Source organism: Chenopodium album, chromosome 12, assembly GCF_948465745.1.
Source record: "Chenopodium album chromosome 12, dcCheAlbu1.1, whole genome shotgun sequence".
In the NCBI taxonomy this organism is placed as follows: domain Eukaryota; kingdom Viridiplantae; phylum Streptophyta; class Magnoliopsida; order Caryophyllales; family Amaranthaceae; genus Chenopodium; species Chenopodium album.
The window spans coordinates 1622309-1646906 of NC_137845.1; the positions used below are offsets into that span (position 1 = coordinate 1622309).

Genomic DNA, 24598 nt, shown 5'->3' on the forward strand with positions numbered 1-24598 from the left:
GCAAAATCTTTCTAAGCAGTCCTTGACAACAGTGGCTTGCTCCGGAGACGCTTCAGTAAAAAGGATTAAATCGTCTGCGAAAAATAGGTTCGATAAGGCCGGCCCACCTTGACTTGCATATATCGGTTTCCATCTATGAAGTAGCACTGCTTCTTCGATCACTTGGTTTAGCCTTTCCATGCAAAGCACAAACAAGTACGGAAGAAACTTGGTTTTTGGAAGGGGAGATGACATCCCTATTGATACAGACACCTTCATCAAGGCTAGAGTTGAAGAAACTTGGAATGCTATATGTGCTGACCCTGTTCTTGGAGATACTCGAGGCAAACGCACTAAACATGAAATTTTGGTGCGGTGGATTGCACCACCAGCCACCTGGTTTTCCCTTAACACAGACGGTGCAGCAAAGGGAACACCAGGCCAAGCTGGTGGGGGGGGGGCCTCATCAGAGATGCTGCTGGGCAGTTTATGCAGGGGTTTGCAGCTAGGGCGGTGTTTGCAACTCTTACAGGGCTGAACTCTTGGCTGTGGAGATTGGCTTACAAATGGCTGTGGATCAAGGCATCGAGAAGCTAGTTATTCAAATGGACAACCAAGCATGCATTGAAGCGCTCAAGGAAGCACAACATCAAGGAAGCGAGTGTTATCACATCTTGAACAACTGTCGAAATCTTTTTAAATATTTTTGTAATGTTGTAGTTAATCATTGCTATAGAGAGGGTAATAAAGTAGCCGATCGCTTGGCTAATTTAGGAGTAGTCCTCGAGGAAAGGGTGACTTATTTCGATATTCCTCCTATCGAGATAAGAAACCTTCTTTGGGAGGACTTAGTTGGGGTTACCTCGCCCCGGTTAGTTGTTTAATTTTTGTTTCTTGTTTCGGGTTTTCCCACCTTTGCATCAAAAAAAAAACAAATGAATCTATGTCTAAGAATACGTATAAGCTACAAAGTAATTTGTGCGATACTTCAGTTCTTTCATGCACTGATGTTCTCAATCTCAGCTGTTTTGCTGATTCTCTTCATAATGCCGGCAATAACCTGATTTACGTACAGAAGTGAAACAACAAATGAAGATAAAATGTATGTTAGTTAACATATTGGATAGGTAAGCAAGGCTTCATTTATATGGCATTACCAGCATAACCAAATGCGTACCTTTCCGGGTCCTAATTCGTAGCTCTTGTTCAAGCCTTTGTCCAGGAGAGTTTTCAATGTTGATTCCCATTGAACAGGAGATGTAGCCTATCACACGCAGGTGTTGTCAGTCTCTGGATAAGAATTTTTTTGGCAACAATTTCTAGACAAAGTACTGCACTGCTGCAATATAAAAGAAGTTAATCGAGAATAAATTTTTAAAATGGTTTCGATAAGTTTACCTGTCGTGCCAATATCTTCTTGATTGTATCCGGGTCCGCATGGGGCTTAACGTCGACATTTGATATGACAGGAATCCGTGGTGTCCTGATCTGTGTTGTGGCCAATGCAGCTTCTAATCTAGAAACTGCTGGTTCCATGAATCTGGTGTGGAAAGCACCACCCACTGCCAATCGTACCTGAATGAAGGTTGTAGATGAATATTTTTTTTTTTAAAAAAAAAAATTGTTCATACAGGATTTTGCTAGTTTTGCCACAACTGCACATTATGAGTCACAAAATAATACCGTCATCCGAGCTTTGAAGGATTTTGCCTTGGCTTCTACTGCCTCAATTCCTTTTACACCTCCAGACACTGCATAGTTTCCCTGCCCAAGTAGATTCATTTAATAACTTTTTACATTTAGGGAGATCAATTGACTTTGCATAAAACATGGGTCTGAAAGATGTTTACAGGGCAAAGAAAATTCGCAATTTCAACTCTTTCGTCTTCTGAAACTTCTTCATTTGCAGCATCACACAAAGTTTGAACCTTCTCAGCATCCAGGCCAATGACACTGACCATTGCACCTTGTGCAGCATCAGAGGCTGCCTGTAAATAGAAATATGGTAGAACCATACATCAGTGATGATTTCATCTTCAAACATACAAAGCATGTATATTAAGCTAATTTTGTATCATTTACCTGCATAGCTTCACCCCTTAGCTTAACTAGCTTCAGGCCATCCTCGAAGCTTCAGTAATTAATGAAGGCAAACACAAGTGAGTACAGAATTCTTATGGAGCAAGCATAGAAATATTTAGTACTCACTCTACAAAACCAACTTAGTGCTCAAAAAACTGTTTTAGGTACAATTTTTATTGCTAAAGAGTTATGCTACAGAAGATATGCAGTTTAATGTAATCGTTAAATTCATAAACTTTGAAGAATGGACCATCTTAATAAGACCTCTAAGACAACCACTCCTGATAACACTTCACCTTAAAGTCTTGTCCTTCTTGAAATTTTACCTGAAATCAGGTACCAAATTTTGGGCTTTCCAATAATATTTTTAACCATTGTACTACTTTTTGTACATCACTACTCCCTTAAAGACATTTATTGTCACACTTAAGACCAGAGTCCTTGCAACTCAACTATCTGCTCTTGCATGCTATTCATTAGAACTGCAAAACTGCTATCTCTAAACAACATCCCAAAGGCTAGCAACTTCAACCTCAACTATAAGCATTTTGTGGCTGCTAAAAGGACGGATCCACAAGGATACGTGATTTGCATTAACAACTGTTTGAGAATGACATCATCATCTATTTACAAAGTTCACATTATTCAAGAATTGTGCACAGAGATTAACTAATACATAAATGTTGTCGATTATTTTTAGGTGGGAGCCAGACCAGAATACTAGCTAGGGATAATAGCTAAGGAGAGAAAGCAAGTTATAATTGTCTTAAAAAAAAGGCCGAAATGACTAGAAGATTAACAAACCAAATGAAACACAGTTATATAATAGTTAGCAGAACCTCAATACATTGGATTTGATCTAATCTCATTCAGTAACTTAAAATTATTTTAAAAGTCCAGGAATATTGGCAGGGTGATGCAAGTAAAAAAAGTATTAAGGGTTTTGGAAGTTTAAGAGAAGAACTATAGTTCCATGTCCTAAACTCCTAAAGTGCAGAGTAACTAGGAAATTAAGAATACTAGATTAGTTCCCGTGCCATGCACGGTTATTATTGTTATTATTATTTGTTATCGATTAATGTTATATTTAATTGAAAGAATATACTACATAAATTGTCTAAATTATCATTGACAAAAACAAAGTATTTGACATAATGAAACATGGAATATCATGCTTAATTGACATTATAATGTTTCAACCATATAAGAAAATCTATATTAGCTAAATATATATAGATTAAAATTTATTATATGAATAAAAAAAAAACAAAATAAATTCCTAAAAAACCATCGAAAGAAGAATAAAAAAAGGGAGAGGATGTGATCATATATTGTAATATCTTGTTTTTAGTCATTAATTTTTGTCTGTCTCAATTGTATCCTTGAAACAAATATTATGTTTGCCACACAGAAACTTATAGTAGAAGATTGTATTTTTTAATAATATTATACAAATATTATATTTTCCATAGTAATTGAATGTCAATATATTAAAAAAGGTAAATATCATTGCTATTTGTATAATAATTAAATTTGACAAATAATTTCTTTAAATAAATTTTCCATTAAATTATTTTTTTTGAAAAAATACTAAGGAAAAACAAGAAGCTGACATGTGTCATTACTGGTGTGTCTTTTAGTATATAATTATTGATTCAAAGCAGCCCCCCCCCCCCTTTCTTTTCCCATGGAGCTAATTTCAACTGATGTAGGGCGTAACATTTGGAAGATAAGACTCGTAATTAATTTCATTCTTGCAATTCTCTATCTCTTGAAAGGGGCAAAAGCAATGTTTAAGTTATCAAAACACCAAAAGCCAATGGCCTTGCAGGAACACATAGGGAGAATAAAGTTGATGTAACAAGATCCAAAAACACGTAACTATGACCAACATTTTCCATCAAATAACATGGATATTCCGTGGCTTTATCTCTAGATTAAGGGGCAAGCTTTATAAGGATTATTAGAAGATCAATTGCTAATAAGTATCAAGCAACAGACAATAGGAAGAGAAATACATAGTGTAACTTGACACACCTGAAAGCTCCTGCAAATGCGAGAGCTGTGTATTCTCCCAAACTTAAACCACATGTCACATCCACAGAATCAATTATTTGTTGGCCTCCCTCACGAGCACGCAATATCTCAACAGCAGCTAAACTTGTAACATAAAGAGCTGGCTGTACATGTAAAACATAGGATTGAATAATGTCCCCTTTTTGGAGTGGGCAGTCGTAGTATAATTCATATATAAAATATATAAATAACACCTCTAGTTGGTCAGAAACTTAAACTGAAATCAGATACATAAATTCGGTTTTCATGATCAAGAGGAGAAAATAATAGCTGTTAGTACTTCGTAGTTAACAATAAACAAAGATCTAATACAATTTGCCATGGAACATTTAGCATTTTCTTGAGGGTGATGGAAGTTATAAAGCAGATGTTTTTTCATAGGATGTATATATTACGGATACAGAATACTTGGCAGTATTTACAATAAGATCCATGGAAGAACTATATACCACTAAGATAAGCTTGTTAGCTTTAGCTCAATTCTACATATAAAGGCAAAGATTATCATATAACAATATACTGCATCAAAAAAACAAAAAAAAAAAAAAAATAGTAATTTTAAGCCATATATTCATAAAGTTGCAGAAAATACACTTCATTTTTCTGAATATACCTGACTTAAGACAGTTGTATTGAGCTTTTCCTTTGGTCCATTGATGCATATCTCCAAAAGATCAAAGCTACAAATGATAAGGACCAGAAATAATTCAATTAAAGCATACACACAACAACTCTCAACTCAACCAACAAAGATAAACACTGCAAACCAAAGCCCGGCCTCGACCTCGGCCTCCGCCCCGGAAAAAAAATTAATGCAGAAAAAAGCATCACAATTAAGCATACCCCATAATGTCATTAGCTTTCTTAAACAAGGCAGCAGCTGCAGGCACATTCTGAGCCTCTGCACCCATTCCTAAGGCTTGAGCTCCCTGAAAACAATGCCATCCCCCAAATTAACACAAACCCGTTATTTGATTATTTCCACACTTGAAGATGCAATTAATCAATTATAATTCTACAATGCGGATCAATAATCTCAAGTTTATATACCAATTTAACCTACTAATACATCAATTCTCTGAATTCTCACAAGAAAACATCAAATTTTAAATGAATTAAGCGAAATCAAAGATTAAAAAAAAAAAAAAAAATTGCAAAGAACAATCACCTGCCCAGGAAAGAGGAAAGCGCAAGAAGGCTTGTAATCGGAGAATAAAGCGTCATCAACAGCAGTTTGAGAAGGGGATCCAGTAGAAACGCTCATAAAAACCCTAGTTCCGTGAGGCTTAATTCGTAGATTGCCGCCATTTTTAAACCCAAAGAAGCTTGAAAACTTTTGGGTTTTAAGGGATTGAGAGTAGTTTAATGGGGTCTTCTTCAGCGAGACTGAAGGTAGAATTAGAGAAGAGGCCATGATTGAGAGAGTGTGAGAAGTGGAAGAGAGATAGTAAGTAGTAGCAGAGGAGAGAAAAAATGGTGGCAGTTTAGGAATCAACCTTTGGGAATTGCGGAGTTTACAAGGTTAAACAATTGATTAAACACTTAATAAGTATAGACTTGTAGTTCATAGTTGTTAATTTGGTCGGAAATACTGAACTCAAACTCCACAAGTCTTCCTTTCAAAAAAATATCTATGGCCGGTTGACATAAATTAAAACACTGATCGGATAATCCCTAATCGAGTAACTCCTATCCATGTAATTCCGGCCACATGGTATAACCAACTACATATGAAATTTTGTGATAACTTGCATTTATTTATTTTATTAATGGTGCAAATGTGGGGAACCCTAATAAAATACAAAAAACCAAAAAAAAAAAAAAAAAGAGTTGTAGCAAACAAATGGTGCAAATGAGGGACACCCTAATAAGAATTTTTTTAAAAAAAATCAACTAATTAAAATGAGTTATAGCAAACTAATGGTGCAAATGAGGGAAGTCCTAATAAGATAATAAATCAAATAATTAAACAAGTCATAGCAAACTATATATTTTTTACAGTAAGCAACATACAAGTATCATCTTACACCAAAAGTTTGGAGATTTTTTTATCCAATACAAGCAACATTATATTGGATCAAAAAAAGTTTGGAGAATTTTATACGGCGTAAGAATGGTTTGCATTTAGAATTAGATATTAGAATGTGAAAAGAAAGAAATAATACGTAGTAAAATACATAGATTTGGAGTCACGAGAAGAGATTTAAGGATCAAATGACGGAGGAATACAACTTAAAATGTTAGAATCCACATTATATTATTTCCATTTTAGGGATTTTTATCAAATAAATAGAAACGGAGGAACTATGTAATTTAGATTTGTTTGCCACATTATATTTTCATGTTATATTCTACCTCCGTTTTAATTTAGTTGACACCTTCCTTTTATCGCGCTTGCCAACACACTATTTTAACGATTAATATCTCTAACTCTCGGTATTGTAAATTATTAAAAGTGACTATTAATAAATATATATTGAGATGATTCAAACAGAATCCCACTTGACTATGTTTCTATAAATCACGAAAGCTAGTCAAATTGTAGTTTGTAAATAATGTAAAAGTTAATTTGTGTCAACTAAAAACAAAACGGAGAAAGTATGTGATAATATTGTTTGCTATGATGATGGATTTTGCATATGTTGAGTTAACCACGACAATTTATATTAAGTGATAGTATAATTGTTTTCGTTCATCAACAATCAACATTCACAATTAACTCACAAATCGAGAAATGGTCCAAATTTTGTGTTCGTAGAAAGGAGAGATGGTTGGCATCTCCCCTGACAGGATCGGGAATGGCCTTCGGGCTTTCCTGTAACATACACATCCGGTTAAGGCTACCCACTTCGGTGGATCTTATAACCCAATTTTTAAGTCATATTGTCATCTCGATCTTATCTTTTTTCTTTAATTTGCTTGAAATTCAATATGGCGGAAAAATCACAAATTCCTGTCATTTCCCCTGAAGAACAAGATCATATTACTAGATCTAATAAAAAACCCAAACGGAAAATCACCCATTTGATTTTCAATAAAGAAAATAACAACATTAGTAAGGAGGTAACACGTTCAGAGGAATTTCCCCTGCTTCCAAACTCATCGAACATTCACAATGTTCAAGCAACCTTCTCATTTCGAGACATGGTAGCCACTAACAACCTTCATGGCAACCATATCCATTCTGCAAGTCACGAGGATGAGGAGGATGTTTCAGATGATGATGAACCTCCTCCAGATGGATTGGATGACCCCAAATGCCCTGTTATCCTGCTGTATAAAGAAGAAAAGAAACGGATTCGCAAACCTTGGCAACATACATTGATCATAAAAATGTATGATAGCAAAATAGGTTACATGTCTCTTATGAAACGACTGAAGAAGAAATGGGAGTTATCAGGAGGTTTAGTTCTAACTGATATTGGTCATGATTTTTTCATTGCTCGTTTCTCGAACTTAGGAGATTACAATCATGTCCTCACACAAGGGCCTTGGATGCTAGATGATAATTATCTTACCATTCGTAAATGGATCCCTAATTTCATTCCGGATGACTCTCCAATTCGGTTCTTAACAGCTTGGGTTCGTATACCTCACCTAGCTGTTGAATATTTTGATAAGGAGGTCTTGCATAAAATTGGAAGCCAGATAGGGAAGGTAGTCCGCATTGATAATAACAATGCAATGGCTCAAAGGGGTCAATTCACAAGGCTTAGTATTGAGCTTGATCTCTCTAAACCTCTCCTTTCTAAATTCTGGCTCAAGGGGAAAATATGGAGAGTTCAATATGAAGGCCTTCGTATGATATGTTTTGATTGTGGAAAAATTGGCCACCAAGGAGGTAAGTGTCCAATGAAAGAGGCTGCTATTGATGGTGATAATCCAGGGACTGGATTGGTGCCAACTCCTCGAGAACAGGTCAAATCTACTGTGGAGGTGCAGGACTATGGGGACTGGATGCTAGTGAAGAAGCCACCGCCTCGCAAAAGGGTGGTCAAACAACCATCAGGAGGGAGACAACCACCAGGAAAAGGTCAACAGGAGGGTCAAAGTCAACTTGTTGACAAAGGAGGATCTCGTTTCAAAATTTTGAATGAGCATGATCAGGGGGAAGTAGAGTTAAACAAGGAATCTGAAGATATTCAAGATGATTCAAATTTGGATATGATTGAGAATTATGTGGAAACAGTTGATTTGGGTAAATCTTCTCAATCACAGAATAATCAACCCAAATATTTTGCCTTCAATTTAGGCAAAAATACATCCAAATCCTCTGCTAATGGGAATTTTCAAGGGATTTTGAAGCAAGGAAAGGAATATAGGAAAAAAGATAATTCTGTTCCTAAAAATATTCTCCAAGATAGGACTAATGAACTGTCAAGTATCTCTCCAGTATTGAATACTTCCCTTATTACGCAAGGCAAAGAAAACTCAAGCACAACTCAAGCCGCCATCCAAGCTTACCATATTCCACCTCAGAATCTCTCTCACAAGCCAATTTCCCCAAGCAACCCCCCTGTTTCCCTTACTCATGTCTCTAATTCTCCCGAATACAGTCACTCTATGCATCCCTCCGGAGAAGATCATTTGCGTAACGACTCCCACGGAGCCGTATTTGGGAATAGCGAGCCCCCTGACCCATCAACTCGAGATGGAGATACACTCATGGACAGTGTCGAGGCCAGAGACTCTGGAACTGGTGGTAACGTTGCAGTTACCATGGAAGGTTAGACAAGCCTTTAAGCATATTTCTGAGGCTTATAATTCAATAGCTCCTAATTCCATGTTCCCTATGAATAATACACAACTAGCTGATAATAATACATTCCCCATAACTTGTATGGTCTGGAATGTTCAAGGAGCGGGTAGCCGTGAGTTTCTGGTAGCTTTACGAGAACTTATTCGCATTAATAAACCTTTAGTCTTTGCTCTGGTGGAGACTCATATGGGAGGAGATCATGCTCAAAAAGTAGCCTCGATGCTAGGTTACAATGGACACACGCGTGTTGATGCTCAAGGTTTTAGTGGAGGCATTTGGGTGTATTGGAAGCCGGAGGCGGTCTCTATTGATCCTATGGTCAAACATAATCAATACATTACTATGCTAATCACTAGAAGGGGGGAAGAGCCGTGGTACTTGACTACAGTTTATGCAAGCCCTGACCCCTCGAAAAGGCATGAGCTTTGGAGTAAACTCTCGGACTTTGCCAAAAATAACAATAAACCGTGGCTTTTGGCTGGGGATTTTAACGACACTCGTTATGGTTGGGAGAGGAACTCTAGTTGTCCTGATACAACGAGGAGGAGTGAAAGGTTTAACCATTGGGTTGAACAAAATCAACTTATTGAGGTTGAATTTTCGGGTCCTGGTCATACTTGGGCGCGTGGTAATTCCATTGAAACTAGGAAGAGTGCTAGATTGGACAGAACTTTATGTAATGCAGAATGGGGATTAAAATTTGAGAAAGCAAGAGTTAAGCATTTGCCGGCAATTCAATCTGACCATTGCCCTTTACTTATTTCTTCTAACGGTTTTGCTCCATTAGAGTCTATAAATCGCCCTTTTCGTTTTCAAGCTGTGTGGCTTTCACACGAAAAATTCTCAGATTTTTTAGACCCAAAGTGGAAATCTGAGGAACCTCTCATGGCTGTGCTTAAGTCGTTATCTGCTGATTTGCAAGAGTGGAACAAAGAAGTTTTCCACAATATTTTCAGGGAAAAAAGATCTCTCATGGCTCGGATTGAGGGAATACAAGCTGATCTTGCTAGTGGGAGGAAGTCAGGTCTTTTGAAACTTGAAGCTAAACTTCGCAGGGAGCTTGACTTGGTTCTTAGTCAGGAAGAGCTCCTTTGGTATCAAAAAGCAAGAATTGACTGGTTACAACATGGAGACAGGAATACTACATTCTTTCACTTAAGTACAGTGATTAGGAGATGGAGAAATAAGATAGTGGCTATCAAGAATGAAGAGGGTCAGTGGATTCATGATCAAAACCAAGTTAAGAACCAAGTAGTGTCTTACTTCACGAAGTTGTATGCTGATGAAGGGGAGAGTAGTTCTCATGATTTACCTTCAGGGGTTTTTTCTGAATTTTCAACTTCTGAGTGGAACTCTCTTTGCAGACCTTTCACCAACTGTGATATTGAGTTCGTGGTAAAGAATATGGGTGCCTTGAAAGCCCCTGGTCCCGACGGTTTCCAAGCGCTTTTTTACCAAAAGCATTGGAACACAGTGGCTCCGAATCTATATGCTCTTGTTCATGCTGTGCTAGAAGGAAAGGGGCTGCCTGCTACCTTGAATGAGACCTATATTGTGCTCCTTCCAAAGGTTGATAACCCCGAAACAGCAGCCCAATTCAGGCCTATAGGGCTCTGCAATGTCGCGTACAAAATCATCACAAAAGCGATTGTAAATCGGATTAAACCCCTGCTGCCAAAATTAATTGCAAACTCTCAATCTAGCTTCGTTCCTGGTCGCCAAATTACTGATAATATAGTAATTGTACAAGAAGTTTTGCATACTATGAAAAGAAAACAGGGTGGCAAAGGTTATATGACGATAAAGATCGACTTTGAGAAAGCATATGATCGTCTTAGGTGGTCTTTTATACGAGATACCTTGATGGAGATGAATTTCCCACCCAATTTGATCAATGTAATCATGGAATGTGTTTGCTCCCCATCTATGAGTGTATTATGGAATGGGGAAAAAACCGATGCTTTTCTTCCTTCTCGTGGCATAAGGCAGGGAGATCCTTTATCTCCCTATCTTTTCGTAATGTGCATGGAGAGATTGAACCAAGTGATCGAGGAGTCTATTGTGGCTAAACAATGGAAACCAATTTATGCAAGCAGAGGAGGGCCGCAATTATCAAACTTATTTTTTGCGGACGATCTAATTTTATTTGCTGAAGCCTCATCTGAGCAAGCAGTGATTATCAAGAAATGTCTCGACCGTTTCTGTACAGCCTCGGGGCAAAGGGTTAGCTTGTCAAAATCTCGAGTATTTTTTTCTCACAACATCAGTGCTGAAAAGCAGAACAGTATAAGTGGGGATCTTGGCATGGAGGTTACGGAGGACCTTGGGCTTTACTTAGGGATGCCGACATTAACAAGTAGAGTCACTAAGCAGACCTTTGCTCATTTGTGTGAGAAGATTGATAGGAGATTGACTGGATGGAAGACCAAGTATTTATCCCTTGCTGGTCGCATTACCTTAGCCAAATCTACGGTTTCAACTATGGCTAATTATTCAATGCAATCTGCAAAAATCCCTCGTTCTATATGTGATAGTATTGATCAAAAAGCTCGTAGATTTATTTGGGGAGGGGATGAGGAAAAAAACCGTATCCATCTTCTTTCATGGGAGACTTTACAATTACCCCGTGAGAAAGGAGGGATTGGCATCCGTTCTGCAAGACAATCCAATTCCGCTTTTCTTACAAAGCTTGGTTGGAGAGTTCTCACGGAACCAAACGCTCTATGGTCTAGGGTGCTTCGTCACAAGTATTGCAAAGGTAGGTGCGATATTGATATGTTCGTTCCAACGCAAAATATGTCTAATGTTTGGCGTGGGATCACTGACAATGTTACTTGGCTGAAGAAAGGCTCGGCAGTGGCTATTGGTAATGGGCGTTCAACTCTTTTTTGGGATCATTGTTGGGTGAGTGATGTTCCTCTTAGGGAAGTGGCGATTGGGCCTATTCCAGTTGCTATAGAAGGAGCAATTGTTGAAGAACTTTGGGATGCAAACTCGGGTTGGAGATGGGATCTCATTGCTGACATCCTCCCTGCTACAATTTTGAAAAAAATTTCAAGTCATAAGGTGGTTGTAGATCCGAATCTAGGTGATCTTAGGTACTGGAAAGGCTCTAAGTCTGGGAAATTCTCAATTAAATACGCTGTACGCATTATGACAGAAGAAGAATTGCAGCCTACTGACAATAAGTGGGACTTAGCTTGGCATGCCCCTGTACAACAACGTATTAGGGTCTTTTTGTGGCTGTTATTACATGATCGAGTCCTAAGCAATGCTAACAAAAAACTTAGGCATCTCACTGATGACCCAAGATGCAATCAATGTAATCAAGATGCAGACGAAACTCTCTTACATTTGCTTCGAGATTGCCCTTCTGCTAGGAGTATTTGGGCTAGTGTTGGAGGGACTGCCCTGTATCCCTCTTTTTTCACTGGGAATTTACAACACTGGCTCATCAGAAACTTGAAAGGAGAAGAACTTATTCATTCTGAAAAGTGGCCTACTTGCTTTGCTACAGCTTTGTGGTGGATCTGGAGATGGAGAAACTGTCAAGAACATGGTAGTTCTACTAACATTCCTGTTGACATGGGTACCTTTATAAGGTCCCAAACTGAAGCCACTTGGAAAGCACTTAATAGCAGCAATCCTTTGCACTCTCGCAGCAGCAGCAAGCAACAAAAAAGTGAAGTTCTTATTCGTTGGATGGCTCCCCCTATGGATTGGGTGTGTCTTAACACTGATGGGGCTGCCAAGGGTACTCCTGGTGGGGGAGGAGTATTGCGTGATAGCAGTGGCAGGTTCGTTCGATGCTTCACAGCAAACTTCGGTATATGCAACTCTTACAAGGCAGAGCTTATGGCAGCTGAGATAGGATTGAATATGGCAGCAGGACTAGGCATAACCAAGCTAATTCTGCAGATGGACAACAAGGCTTGTTTGGAGGCTATTTGCAATGTTGCAATTCAAGGAGGAGAATGTGTTCACATTCTCACTGCTTGCCGTAGTTTAATTAAAATTTTTTGTAATTGTTTTAGCTTGGTTCATTGTTTTAGGGAGGGGAATAGAGTAGCGGATCGACTTGCCAATTTGGGAGTCATCCACGAAGAGAGGGTGATTTATTTCGACTCGCCTCCGGTCGAGATAAATAATCTTCTTAGGGAGGATGTGGTCGGTGTTGCTTGGCCACGACTTGTTGCTTAATTCCTGTTGCTTTTAATAAATTGGGCTTGACCCACCGTTTGCATCAAAAAAAAAAAACAATCAACATAGCAACAAAATTGTGATCTTTTAATGAAATGAGCAATAAACACACAACCATTATTATCAACAAACAAACATATTGGCTCAATATTTACAAGATTGGCCAAATTAATCATATTGCTTCCATCCCAGTTACTTTTTCTTTTGTTTTATAAGTAGCTGAGAACCTGTAATTCATTGGACGCATCACCATGGCTTCTAATTGCTCTTGCTTTGTCGCCGTTGATTTCCAAAACCTAACAGAAATATTGACATGTAAGACACCCTAAAAAAAACTACACAAACACTTAAAAAAATGGAACCTAAATCCTAACCCAAATATATCCAAAAAAATAGACTAAGATTTCCAATGAACACAAGGAGTTATTATTTGAACTTTCGCGATTTTTTTTTTTTTAGCACAAAGCTACAAAGTAGAAACTTTACCTCTGGTCTTGAATTAAGAACTCCACTAGACATTCCTACATCAACGCGCCATATGCTACAATTGTATTCACTACAAATCCATACAATATATGAAATTTTGAGAGTGAGTTCATGAAGGCATTACAACTGTGCAATATAATTAGGAAGCCACCCCAGGTATACTGCATGCTATCAATTTAAGCACATACCAATTCACCCCATCAATCTGAGGGGTATGACCCACCACCATTGCTTTAGCACCAAGAGCCCGTAAAGTTTCTTCAAGCATTTCATGTATCTTAAAACCAAAAAAAAAAAAAAAAAATGTTAATCGGAATGCTGCATTCAATTTCCGGAAGGTATCTGCATCATTCTTGGGTTTTGATAAAACAGGGAAGTTTTGAACATATCTATACATGCAACTTAGAAAGCAGAAAATTCTTGCCTGGTTTATTTCATAGTCAGCCAAATCTGAAGTATCTCTTGAGTATAAGCGATTCCAAACAACACTATCATATCCCCTGGTGGCAATGAAAGGAAGAGGGGATGTAGTATCTTCATCATTGTCATGCTCCACTCTCATCCAATGGGAAACCTCTTTGTTCATCCTCTCTATGCCATAACCAACTAAATAACCAAATTCTTTTTAAATGAGTTGAGAGTCAAACATCAAAACTTTAAAAAAACCGCCAAAACAAAAGCATTTAAAGGATGAGTTCATAGTACGCACCATGGTGAGGAAGAAGTCCTCCATGACAAAAGACCCAATCATTAACTTTAAGGACAATGGGATGCCGTGCTAATTCACGAGCAAGTCGGCCTCCTGGTTGAAGGAGGACTGACCGGGCAATAATTCCTCTCTGCTTCTGTCCTAATACATGTGTATTATTACAAGACTATCGTCAAAAAACACAGCATGAATAAAGACCATGAGACTGCCTGCTGAAACTTCATCAGAAATGCCAAACTCGGCAAATAATAGATGCATTAGCATAACAAAGTGGGAATTGATTTGTAATATCAAGCAGAACAAAAAGTCCCAATACCTTAATTAGACTCCATGGATCAAAGTTATTTTGGTATTTTTGACGATCTTCTTTCCGTCTCTCTGAAACAGCATTCCAACCAATAAAAGCTTCATCCCAATTGTGATTACACTCATTCAGGTACTCTAGGAAATCCATGCACTCTTCAAATCCCCCAGAATCAACGTATCTATAATCACCTTCTATGTTCATGGTTTCGTGATTTCCATTGACCTATTCAAGGAATAAAGAAAGGTTTCAACAAAATAATTATAACAAAATCAATTTATGAACTGGCTAAACCTGTAACAATGGCATCTTCAAAGCAGGAAAAAGAGGGAAGCTAGGAATTCATGTTGTATGAGGGTGAACAATGATAAAAAAAAAAAAAAAAAAAAAAAAAAAAAAAAAAAAAAAAAATAGAGGTATATGAAGGTCATAAAAGGTTGGTTTTAACATCAGAAGGACATTTCATGATCTCACTAATAAACAAAGATAAATAAACATATCACCATGACACCATGGCTTATAAATCAACAGTCACATCCAAACACACACACATACCTGGAAGACAGCTCCTCCTTCCACTCTCGCCTGAATATCAAGAGACCGCAACAATGACAAGATAGCTATTTCATCCTCCCCTCGATCAAGTATATCTCCAAGCTGTATCAACACCTATTTCATGATAAGCAAAGCTAGTATAAGTGACCCATTTAGACTCAAAATTGGGCTTCCCAGACCATCAAATTACAATATATAAATTATACTGTAACTTGGAGCACAAAGCCCATTTTAACGCCTTCATTTGGGCTAGATGTGTAAGGCACTTCCCTACAACACATATGCTGCTAAGCTGCCTCTCACACAAATCAAGAAGTCGCGTAAAGGTTGAACAATTAACAAATCTATCGTATATATACACAATGTCAGAAACAACATTCCCAAAACTCTTCCTATCCAACCATATCAAGTACTCAACTCTGACATAAGTATAGATACTTATCACATTATCTTGCACTGAAAAGATGCAAGTACATATAATAGCTGTGTAAACACTAGACAGATGAATTAACAATCAACGATTAACACTAATTGAACAATTAACAAATCTATTATATATACACAATGTCAGAAACAACATTCCCAATACTCTTCCTAACCAACCATATCAAGTACTCAATTCGCTGACATAGGTATAGATGCAGATGTACATATAATGGCAGCGTAAACACTAGACAGATGAACCAACAATCAATGAGTCTGAATCAGATAACCACTAGACAAATGAATCAACACTCAACACTAATAACTAAGACACGCCTTCATGCCTTGATCACAATGCTGGAAACACCGTAAATTGGCAGTGACAATATCAATCCTTGCAACTGGAAGGCAATTACAAGGACACAAACTGTTTGTATGGAAAACTATTGTGTTTTTTTTTTTTTTTTTTTTTTTTTTTAAATTGGATGAAAAACTATTGTATTATAAATCTAGAAAGGTGTAACATATAGATATTCACATATTACAATTCATCATGATTATCCATCAATCCATCGTCTCCCATGGAATTATACAAACAAGGACGCGGTATTAGAGCATACCGTCTCGCCGCCAGTCCACATGTCTCGACCATCTGAACTCAAGACTCCGGCCATGTTGAGCGCCCATCTTGCCTTAGACAAATCTCCATGCAAATCCCCCACTACACAATTCACAAGATTTCAATGACAACAAAAATTAAAGCTTCAAACTTAAAATCATTTTACCACTTTTAACAAGAAATAACTATCACATACAAGTATACAACTAAGCTCCTAATCTGTAATCATTTCCAATGTTAAACACTTTTTTTACAGAATTTTTAACCATATAATTATATGCATCCTCTTAAAAATTCAGAATTTTCCCACAAATTCCCACTTTACAATAAAAAAAAAATAATACTAATAAAAAATTTAAATAAAAAAAAAAAAAAAAAAAAAAAACCCACTAGCCAATTATCATAATTTTACAAAATATACCCAAAAATCATCTCAAAAATCAAATAATTATAGCAAAAAATTATGAAATAAAATTGCAAAAAACAAATAAGAGAGAGAAAACGAACCGGCGACAATTCGACGATCAGGAGCAGAGATGAAAGTGGGAGGATTGCCGGTGATAATTATGGGCTTCAAATCTTTACCTTTAACATTGAAATTAATAGGGTCATTATTACTATAATTGATTATGTTATTGTAATTTTCTGGGGTTTTAAAATTTTGAGAGAGAGAAAATTTGATGGGAAAAAATCTGTATGGTTTTAAACAAAGAGATAGAGAAGCCATTGAAGTTTGGTGTTCTTCAGTTTACTCCACATATCACTGGCTCACTGCTACTGTTAGCTAATTTACAGGACACAAACCAGGAATTATTAAGGTTTAGCACATCCTTTTGTTCTTATATTCCGTTTTAAAAGTAAATTAACTAACTATCAATAAAAAAAAACTGAATCAGTTGATAAGAGAGTTGTTCCCCCTTGAAAGAAAAAAAAAGAGTTGTTCCCGACTTATAGTCGTTTTAGCTTAATAATAGGTCATGTAGTGCGTTTAGTGATTAGCTTCTTTATATACGTCTGAGTATCTGACCATACCATATGGTCGGGGTTATAACTTATAAGTAACCCTTGTAAGTAAGTCCTGGCCGACTAAGGGCTTGTTTACTTCAGTTTAATTTCAGTTCACTTTAGTTCAATTCAGTTCAGTTCAGTTCCAATTAGTTCAATTTAGTTTAGCTCGGTAAATGTAAACAAGCCTTAAATAACTCTTAAACAAGTAACCATTGACTGATTAAGTAACCCCTGAATAACTAATCCTTACAAGTAACCCGGCCACACAAAGATTGAAATGCAAATGATATATGAAGTAACAAAATTAGATTCTACCTTATCTTTACAAAATATTGATCATATATTTTAAGCTTGTAGATATCAATTAAACTATTCGGCTCAACTTTTAACTATGTAACTATAAACATTAATGTGTATTTTATATTTTTACCTTCTTTATTGTTTTCTCTCTCAAAAAACACAATAAAAGAAAGAAATCTATACATTTTTATGCTTTTACTTTGTTTACTCAAAATTTTTATAAATCACTTTTTTTACACAGAATATTAATTTGTATTCATGAAAATAGGTTATGAACTTATGAATTACTCGTAAAGTTTAAGAATTAAATTCTTTGACTAAAAATATGATTTAATATCTGGGAATAGAGTTTGTAAAGTTTTACTCTATAAATTTGACAATAATAAATTGTGATAATATAAATCACTAAAGATTGTCAATTTATGTGAGCCACACGTGTTTAGCAAAAATTATCATCATACATGAGTTATCTCAGCTTCAACATTCTATTGGCCATTTGTTCCACTTGGATTTTTTTTTTAGTCAACGCAAGTCCAATATCCATCTGCTATCTAATTGGGCCTTTCTTTGGGCCATTATTGGGCCTTTTAGATGATAGACCAATAGTCTCACTATCTCCTTCGTATCCTCTTTAAAATTGGGCCAGCCCATTGATATATGCACAAACTGAAACTGCATTGCTACTACTCTAATCGAAATTATAATAGCCAAGTTTTAAGGGTTAAGGAAAAGGTAATGAAAAATCAAACAATACTTCGTATAGTCAGAACTTTTGCTTTTATTATTTTTACGTAGTATAATATTTTTAAATAAGATTAGTGTGAAAAATGACACAAAATTAGGTAGTTGAGGATCTGAATGAGAAATTGCAAATTTACCATGAGACCAATACTTTGTGAGACACAATGGTTGCAAGGAACTCAACTTCAATCCATATCGGTCAAATTTATACAGATTACCGTGCAATTATTCCAATATTTTGTGCATCTCCGTCTTAATCTAGTCTTGTAGGATTAGAAACTTCTCGTGAAATCATATAATCTTACTTTTAGTGTACCTTTCATTCAACGAAACTTATTAAGGGGGTGTTTGGTTCAAGCACATTAGGTATAAGGTATGGGATTGTAATGACCAAAATCCAAAACCCATACCTTGTATTTGTTTCTAGAAATTTCATTTTTTAAATCCATACCTCAAAAACCCAAGGTATGGGTTTTTGAAACCCAAGAGGGAAGGTAGGTATGGCTCATACCCATACCTTTAGGTTTAAAATTAAAAGGAAAATTATCATTTCCAGATAAAAATCAAACACATGAAATCAAGTATCAAATTCCAACTCTGTACCACTATTCCTCATTCCAAACTCATACCATTGTTTGAACCAAACGTCCCCTAAATTATGTACAAGACTACAAGTCCTTCCAAGTTTCCAATTATTCTAGCACAAAAGGCATTCGTTTTCTTAGTATGCTAATAGTGCAACCACCCCAGTTTCAAAATCATAAATTGTACGAAGTATATTTGTATCATGTGATTGACATTAGTAGCTCAAATAAGAGTCACATCAAATTTTGGCATGTCAATTAATTAAAATGCTATCCATTTCGGTTTCCCGCAAGTTTATGAAGGACAGGGTCGAATACTACTAATTTTATGCTAGAGGATTTGGTTCATACTAGTGAATCTGTTTTTTTTTTAAATGACTTTTGGAATTTTGTTCATGCATTGTCATTCATGAGCCAAAGTTTCACATGCTATATTACCTAGTACTTCCACAAGTACACCCTAGCTATTAAATTTGTCGAAATTTGATCCGTTCTAAAGAATCTTCGTTTTTTTTATTTACTTAGCTTGTATGAAATTATTTATCACCTAATTAAAAAAAAAATGGTTTAATTGAGCGAATAGTGATGATCTTGATTGAAAAAAAGTTAATATGGTCAACCAATCAACAATTAATTCAACATTGAAGATCCGAAAATGAGAGTCGCATGTTATAATTAGAAGTTGAACAGTAGCACCATTGCACCAATTATCACAAATTCTCAAGTGATCCGCTTCTAACGTTATGTGTATACTAGTGGGTGAACAAGTAACATGAAGAGAACATAAATATATAATGAGTGGACCATGATTTATTTCCTTTTTAATGGTAGTTTTTTTTTCTTTTTTTTCAATTAAAAAAAATTTGGAGCTACTGTCTAAATATAACATTCACTTGATCAAAGTTTAATATAAAAATTTTGATCATCTATATTTAGGGTCTGTTCTGATTTATTGAGCTGAATTGAACTGATTGAAGCTGACTGAACTGATTAGAGCTGAAATGTACTAAACTGAACTGAAATGAATATTTTATGAGATAAGGAAATTAAGAACTAAACTAAACTGAATTGATTGAAGCTGAACCGAACTGAAATTAAGCTGAAGAGAACAAGCCCTTTCAGCTTAATTTCAGTTTAGTGCAGTTCAATTCCTAATTTCCTTAAACAATTCATCTCAACTCAGCTCAGTTCAGTTTAGTTCAGTTGTTTTCAGTAAATCAGAACAGGCCTTTATAGTCCATATTTGGTTTAATGTGTACTTTCATGAGTTTAAATAAGTAAAAGCAATTTTTTTTTTATCAATATAAATAATTTAATTTAAGTACGTAAATGTCATAAAAAGAAAATGTAATTATCTCTAACATGATAGATTTGATAATAACTGTGTAGATATAAAAGAAGTGAATCTCCATTGAAAGTGAATGAAATTGTTAAGATAATTAAGCCATCATATGTTGCACATAGAAATTCCAACAGCAAAATTCAAGAATCACTGCTAGTTGCTCAGTAAGTCAGGAGTCACATATTCATCTTCAGAGAATAGTTGTAAGAGAAAAAGCTGCACAAAACAAAATATAATAGTATGGGTCCAAAATATGTGGCAAACGCTATGACTATCTTTTTCGGAACAAACTCATCTTCACAAAATAGTCAAAAGCATCTGCTATTCTGCTAATACTCAGGAGTTGATGAACAAAAAAAAAAAAAAAAAAAAAAACTGTATAATATATTGCTTGGTTGGTACTTTGTAGCTAGTAGTTAGAGTTTAACCTTACCACTCGAGCTGACGAGGTCAAACATTTAATTATTCAAATAGCTAGGGATGGAAAATCTATATTCTTTCTCTTCTCATTTGTGACAAGTGTGACAACATACTTGTACATACATTTATACTTGAGTTTACAGTATACTTGTTCATTTAGTTGGAGAGCCTGTAATTTAAATAATCTAAATGTCCACCAACCTGCGTACACAACATGTACGCTTAATTATACCGTAAACACTAAAGAACACTTGCAAAGCTGAACTAGGTTAATCTGCAACGACTCCAACCCATTTGACCCCTTCTCCTTATGGTAAAAACAACCAATTCCAATGTAAAGGGAACACGAAACCAAACTCATTTAGAGTCTAAGAAGGTTGTGATCAATCTTGTGATAGTCCTTAATAATTAAGGGTGTGGGTCAAAATTTTTATGTTTTTTGGGTGGTGGGGGTCCTCTAATAAGAAGTAAGAACTGTCCTAAAACTTTAGGGTCAGTCACAATTATATTTTTTTTATCCCTGCAGCATATGACATACTGCATGATCTGCATCAATAGATATTCAATGTTGAATCTTACATTTTATGGCAGACTGATGTATCTGTATATAGTTGAAGGAATTGAAAGAAAGAGAGGAGAAAAATTGGGATGAAAAAAAAAATGGTCATTGATTGGTTAGAGAGCTAATGAGGGGTCCAAGTGCCGAGGCATTCCAATTCCTATGAGTCAGAGCTACCTTAGCTTTCTTCCCCCCCAACACCCCCACGTAGTAACATAGTGTATTTAGTAGTACTATAGAAAAATTACTAGTAGATTAGAATATGACCCCTCCACAACAATATTTTTTGGTTGGTTACTTGGTTTCTTCCAAACTATATGTGTGTAGTGTGTGACCCATCATTTTAATCATTGTTGTCAACAATGCTTCTAGTGACTACAATAGGGGTATAATGGTCATTTTACCTATCATTATTTTTGAAATGTTATTGTGTTTTAGCATAAAAAGAATCAATCTTTAATAACTATTCTGTATATAATCTCCATAGTTTTTGGAAATTTTAAGAGGCTTCCACTTCCCTTTACCAACACTATCTTTAATTAACAAGGAAAGTCTTTCCATACATAGGACAAAAATGTAAGAGGAAAGAGGATCTCCTTGTCTTATGCCTCTAGAAGGTTTAAAACTTTCAGTTACCTCACCATTCCATAAAACTGAAATAGAAGTAGAGGTAATGCAATGCATGATCAAATCAATTGTTGCTTGGGGAAACTTATGATGCTGAAGAGTATCTTGAATGAAAGACCATTCCAAACAATCACAAGCTTTTGTCAAGTCTAACTTTAGGGCCATGACATTCTTACCCTTCTTACATTTATGAAATAAATGTGCAACCTCCTTAATAAGGATAATGTTATCTTCCATGCATTTTCCTTTGATGAAACTAGATTGCAAGGGGATGATGATTCTAGGAAACATACTCCTAAATCTAGAGGAAAGGATTTTGGTAACAAGTTTGTAAATTGTGTTACATAATCCTATAGGTCTGAAATCAGACATAGACATGGGATTATCCTTTTTTGGAATCAAAGAAATGTAAGAATGATTAACATCACTTAGAATGCAACATTCTCTAAAAATTTGTGAAATGAAAACATGAATGTGAGTTCCTATTTCATCCCAAAACTTCTGAAAGAAAAGAGGCTGCAAAACATCAGGACCAGGACTTTTAATTGGATCCATATGAAACAAATTTGACTTGACTTCAGCCAGATCGGGAATAGAAGATAAGAGGGTGCTTTCATCATCATTAATCTCTTGAATAGCAGGGTAGGGGAGAGAATTAGAATGAGAGAGAATGTACATGGGTTAGGTCATTAGACTCATTGGAGGGATTGGGAGGAGTTCTTTCTCCCTCAGAATGCCCTCCCTCATGATATTCCTAGATTATCTCTCCAAAAACCCTTACCTTTAATTAAAATGAAGTAGATTGTTTGGAATGTGAGGGGGGTGAATAATGATGATTTTTTGCCTCATGCATGGGATTTAGTTAATAATCACAAGCCAGATATTTTAATCTTACTTGAAACTAAGTGTGGGTCTGGCAAAGCTTCAGATTTGAAGATGAAGGGCCTGTTCTCATATAATTATTTTCAATTCAGTTCAATTCAGCTCTAATAAATTCAGTTCAGTTCAACTCTAATAAGTTCAGTTCAGTTCAGCTCCTAATTTTCTTCTCTTATAAAATATTCAGTTCAGTTCAGTTCAGCTCTAATAAGTTCAGTTCAGTTTAGTTCAGCTCTAATAAAGTTCAGTTCAGTTCAGTTTAGTTCAGCTCCAATAAAGTTCAGTTCAGTTCAGTTTAGTTCAGCTCTAATAAAGTTCAGTTCAGTTCAGTTCAGCTCTAAGTTCAGTTCAGTTCAGCTCTAATAAGTTCAGTTCAGTTCAGTTCTAATAAGTTCAGTTCAGTTCAGACCCAAAGCTAGGGTTTTATGATCATAGGGTCATACCTTCTGTTGGGTTGAAAGGGGGTATTTGTGTTTTTTGGAAATCAACCCTTAATTTGCTGTTATATACTGATTCTGAGGAGAAGTTTCACTCTTTGTTCAAGTTTCACAATCATCAACCTGAAGTGCTTATCACTGGTATGCATGCACCCAGTGTAGCTACTCAGAGACATGCATTTTGGAACTCCTTACAAAGCAATCCTCCACCCTCTTCTACTCCTTGGCTTTTGGTTGGGGATATGAATGAGGTTACTTCCCAGTACATCCTCCACCTTCGTTGGTGAGATGTAACTTCTTATGCTCATGGTTTTCGTTGGCTGTGGAATGTAGAAGATCCACGTAATATATGCTTCTGTTTCTCTTAAAAAAAAAATTGTATATAATCAAGAGGTTAATTCGATATCTAAATTCATACTAATTGAAGTAATAGGCGTGCAAGAAAATATGTCGATCATTTGTATTTTTGAAATTATTCACTAGATTCATTATATATCATCAGTCTAAATAATGTATGCAGAGCGTACATCAGACTTGTGTGTTACCATCGAGTATTCGAGTTTACCTTTGTTACTACAAAAAGACCAAATTTGTGCCATCATCGCCAAGTATATACATCCTAGGTAAGCTAATGTATGGGTTGATGTCTATATTGTCAAGTCTTTGTTCATCTAGGTTATCATAGGCCCAGTGTCGGGGCTACAATGGCGCAACGCGTTAGAGGCCCTGTGCAACTTCTCAAAAATGAGGCCCTCGTAATACTCGTAAAACAAATTGAATATTTTTCTATTAGAAATAAAAATTAATAAGAGTGAAATGAATTTGGAAGATAAAGGATTTTTGTAGATTAATTGATAAAAATTGAAAAATTAAAGATAAAAACTGTTAGTACTACGTATTAATCTTGGTAATTGAAAGATATTGTAGAAATTAGAAAAGGAAAATTGAATAATTGAAGGAGGGAAATTAAATTGGAATTGAATATGAAAGGTTTAAGAATGGAAAAGGTAATTATGATGTAGCTGATTACCGAAATTGTGGGCGGAGAGTTTGAGGTGAATGAATTTATAAAGGTTTTTTTTTAAAAAAAAAAAAGTGTTGAGGAAGAGACTCGAACTTGTGATGTCAAGAAAACTATAACTTACACTCACCACTACTCCAACCATTCATATACATAACTCTAAAGAACAAAAAATGTATATATCCAGATTTTGGGGCCCCTTAAATTTGGGGGCCCTGTTCCGTCGACCACCTCGCACCGGGCCAAAACCGCCCCTGCATAGGCCTTTGTATTGCTCGAGTGTGAAAATTATTTATGTATGAGTATCTATTAAAACAAGCAGTTAAGATATTTTTAATTATATGTCTTTTCTATATTATTTTTGCTAGACATGCATTATTGATAAATCATGACTATGAATTATGAAGGAATGATTAAGCATTTCAAAGAAGGGCTAATAGTACATATATTTGATGCAATCGGGCTTGTTAAGGGAATAAATACATGTA

At 35.9% G+C, this 24598-nt stretch overlaps 2 protein-coding genes and 1 non-coding gene across 4 annotated transcripts; 1 reads left to right on the forward strand and 2 right to left on the reverse strand.

The window, feature by feature from the left end:
* Window positions 1–662: 662 nt before the first annotated feature.
* LOC145569982 (uncharacterized) lies at window positions 663–5680 on the reverse strand. Its single transcript, XM_081628957.1, has 10 exons — window positions 5306–5680; window positions 4981–5066; window positions 4751–4817; window positions 4099–4241; window positions 2062–2110; window positions 1830–1967; window positions 1663–1743; window positions 1378–1554; window positions 1157–1243; window positions 663–1039 (listed from the first exon to the last, which is right to left on the reverse strand). The coding sequence occupies exons 1-10, from the start codon at window positions 5549–5551 to the stop codon at window positions 977–979; spliced, it is 1137 nt and encodes a 378-aa protein (XP_081485083.1). The 5' UTR covers window positions 5552–5680; the 3' UTR covers window positions 663–976.
* Window positions 5681–6885: 1205 nt separating this feature from the next.
* Window positions 6886–7014, forward strand: LOC145573587 (U6atac minor spliceosomal RNA). Its single transcript, XR_014097571.1, has one exon. It is a non-coding gene; the product is annotated as a U6atac minor spliceosomal RNA (small nuclear RNA).
* Window positions 7015–13162: 6148 nt separating this feature from the next.
* LOC145571533 (shewanella-like protein phosphatase 1) lies at window positions 13163–17141 on the reverse strand. Of its 2 annotated transcripts, none has more exons than XM_081630568.1 (9): window positions 16700–17141; window positions 16194–16294; window positions 15151–15264; window positions 14608–14820; window positions 14292–14457; window positions 14007–14188; window positions 13771–13859; window positions 13583–13652; window positions 13163–13392 (listed from the first exon to the last, which is right to left on the reverse strand). In XM_081630568.1, the coding sequence occupies exons 1-9, from the start codon at window positions 16917–16919 to the stop codon at window positions 13306–13308; spliced, it is 1242 nt and encodes a 413-aa protein (XP_081486694.1). In that variant the 5' UTR covers window positions 16920–17141; the 3' UTR covers window positions 13163–13305. The 2 variants fall into 2 exon arrangements, with proteins under 2 accessions (XP_081486694.1, XP_081486695.1); XM_081630569.1 differs by having other exon boundaries at window positions 14292–14427; window positions 16700–17138.
* Between the last annotated feature and the right edge of the window lie 7457 nt (window positions 17142–24598).

Coding starts and splice junctions, on each gene's coding strand:
- LOC145569982 (XM_081628957.1), bottom strand. CDS start 5,551: ATGGCCTCTTCTCTAATTCTACCTTCAGTCTCGCTGAAGAAGACCCCA. Junction 2,111..4,098: donor GCATTTGCAGGAGCTTTCAG/GTGTGTCAAGTT, acceptor TAATTACTGAAG/CTTCGAGGATGGCCTGAAGC. Junction 1,555..1,662: donor CCTTCAAAGCTCGGATGACG/GTATTATTTTGT, acceptor ACCTTCATTCAG/GTACGATTGGCAGTGGGTGG.
- LOC145571533 (XM_081630568.1), bottom strand. CDS start 16,919: ATGGCTTCTCTATCTCTTTGTTTAAAACCATACAGATTTTTTCCCATC. Junction 14,821..15,150: donor AAGGAGGAGCTGTCTTCCAG/GTATGTGTGTGT, acceptor TTCCTTGAATAG/GTCAATGGAAATCACGAAAC. Junction 13,653..13,770: donor CAGATTGATGGGGTGAATTG/GTATGTGCTTAA, acceptor ATGGATTTGTAG/TGAATACAATTGTAGCATAT.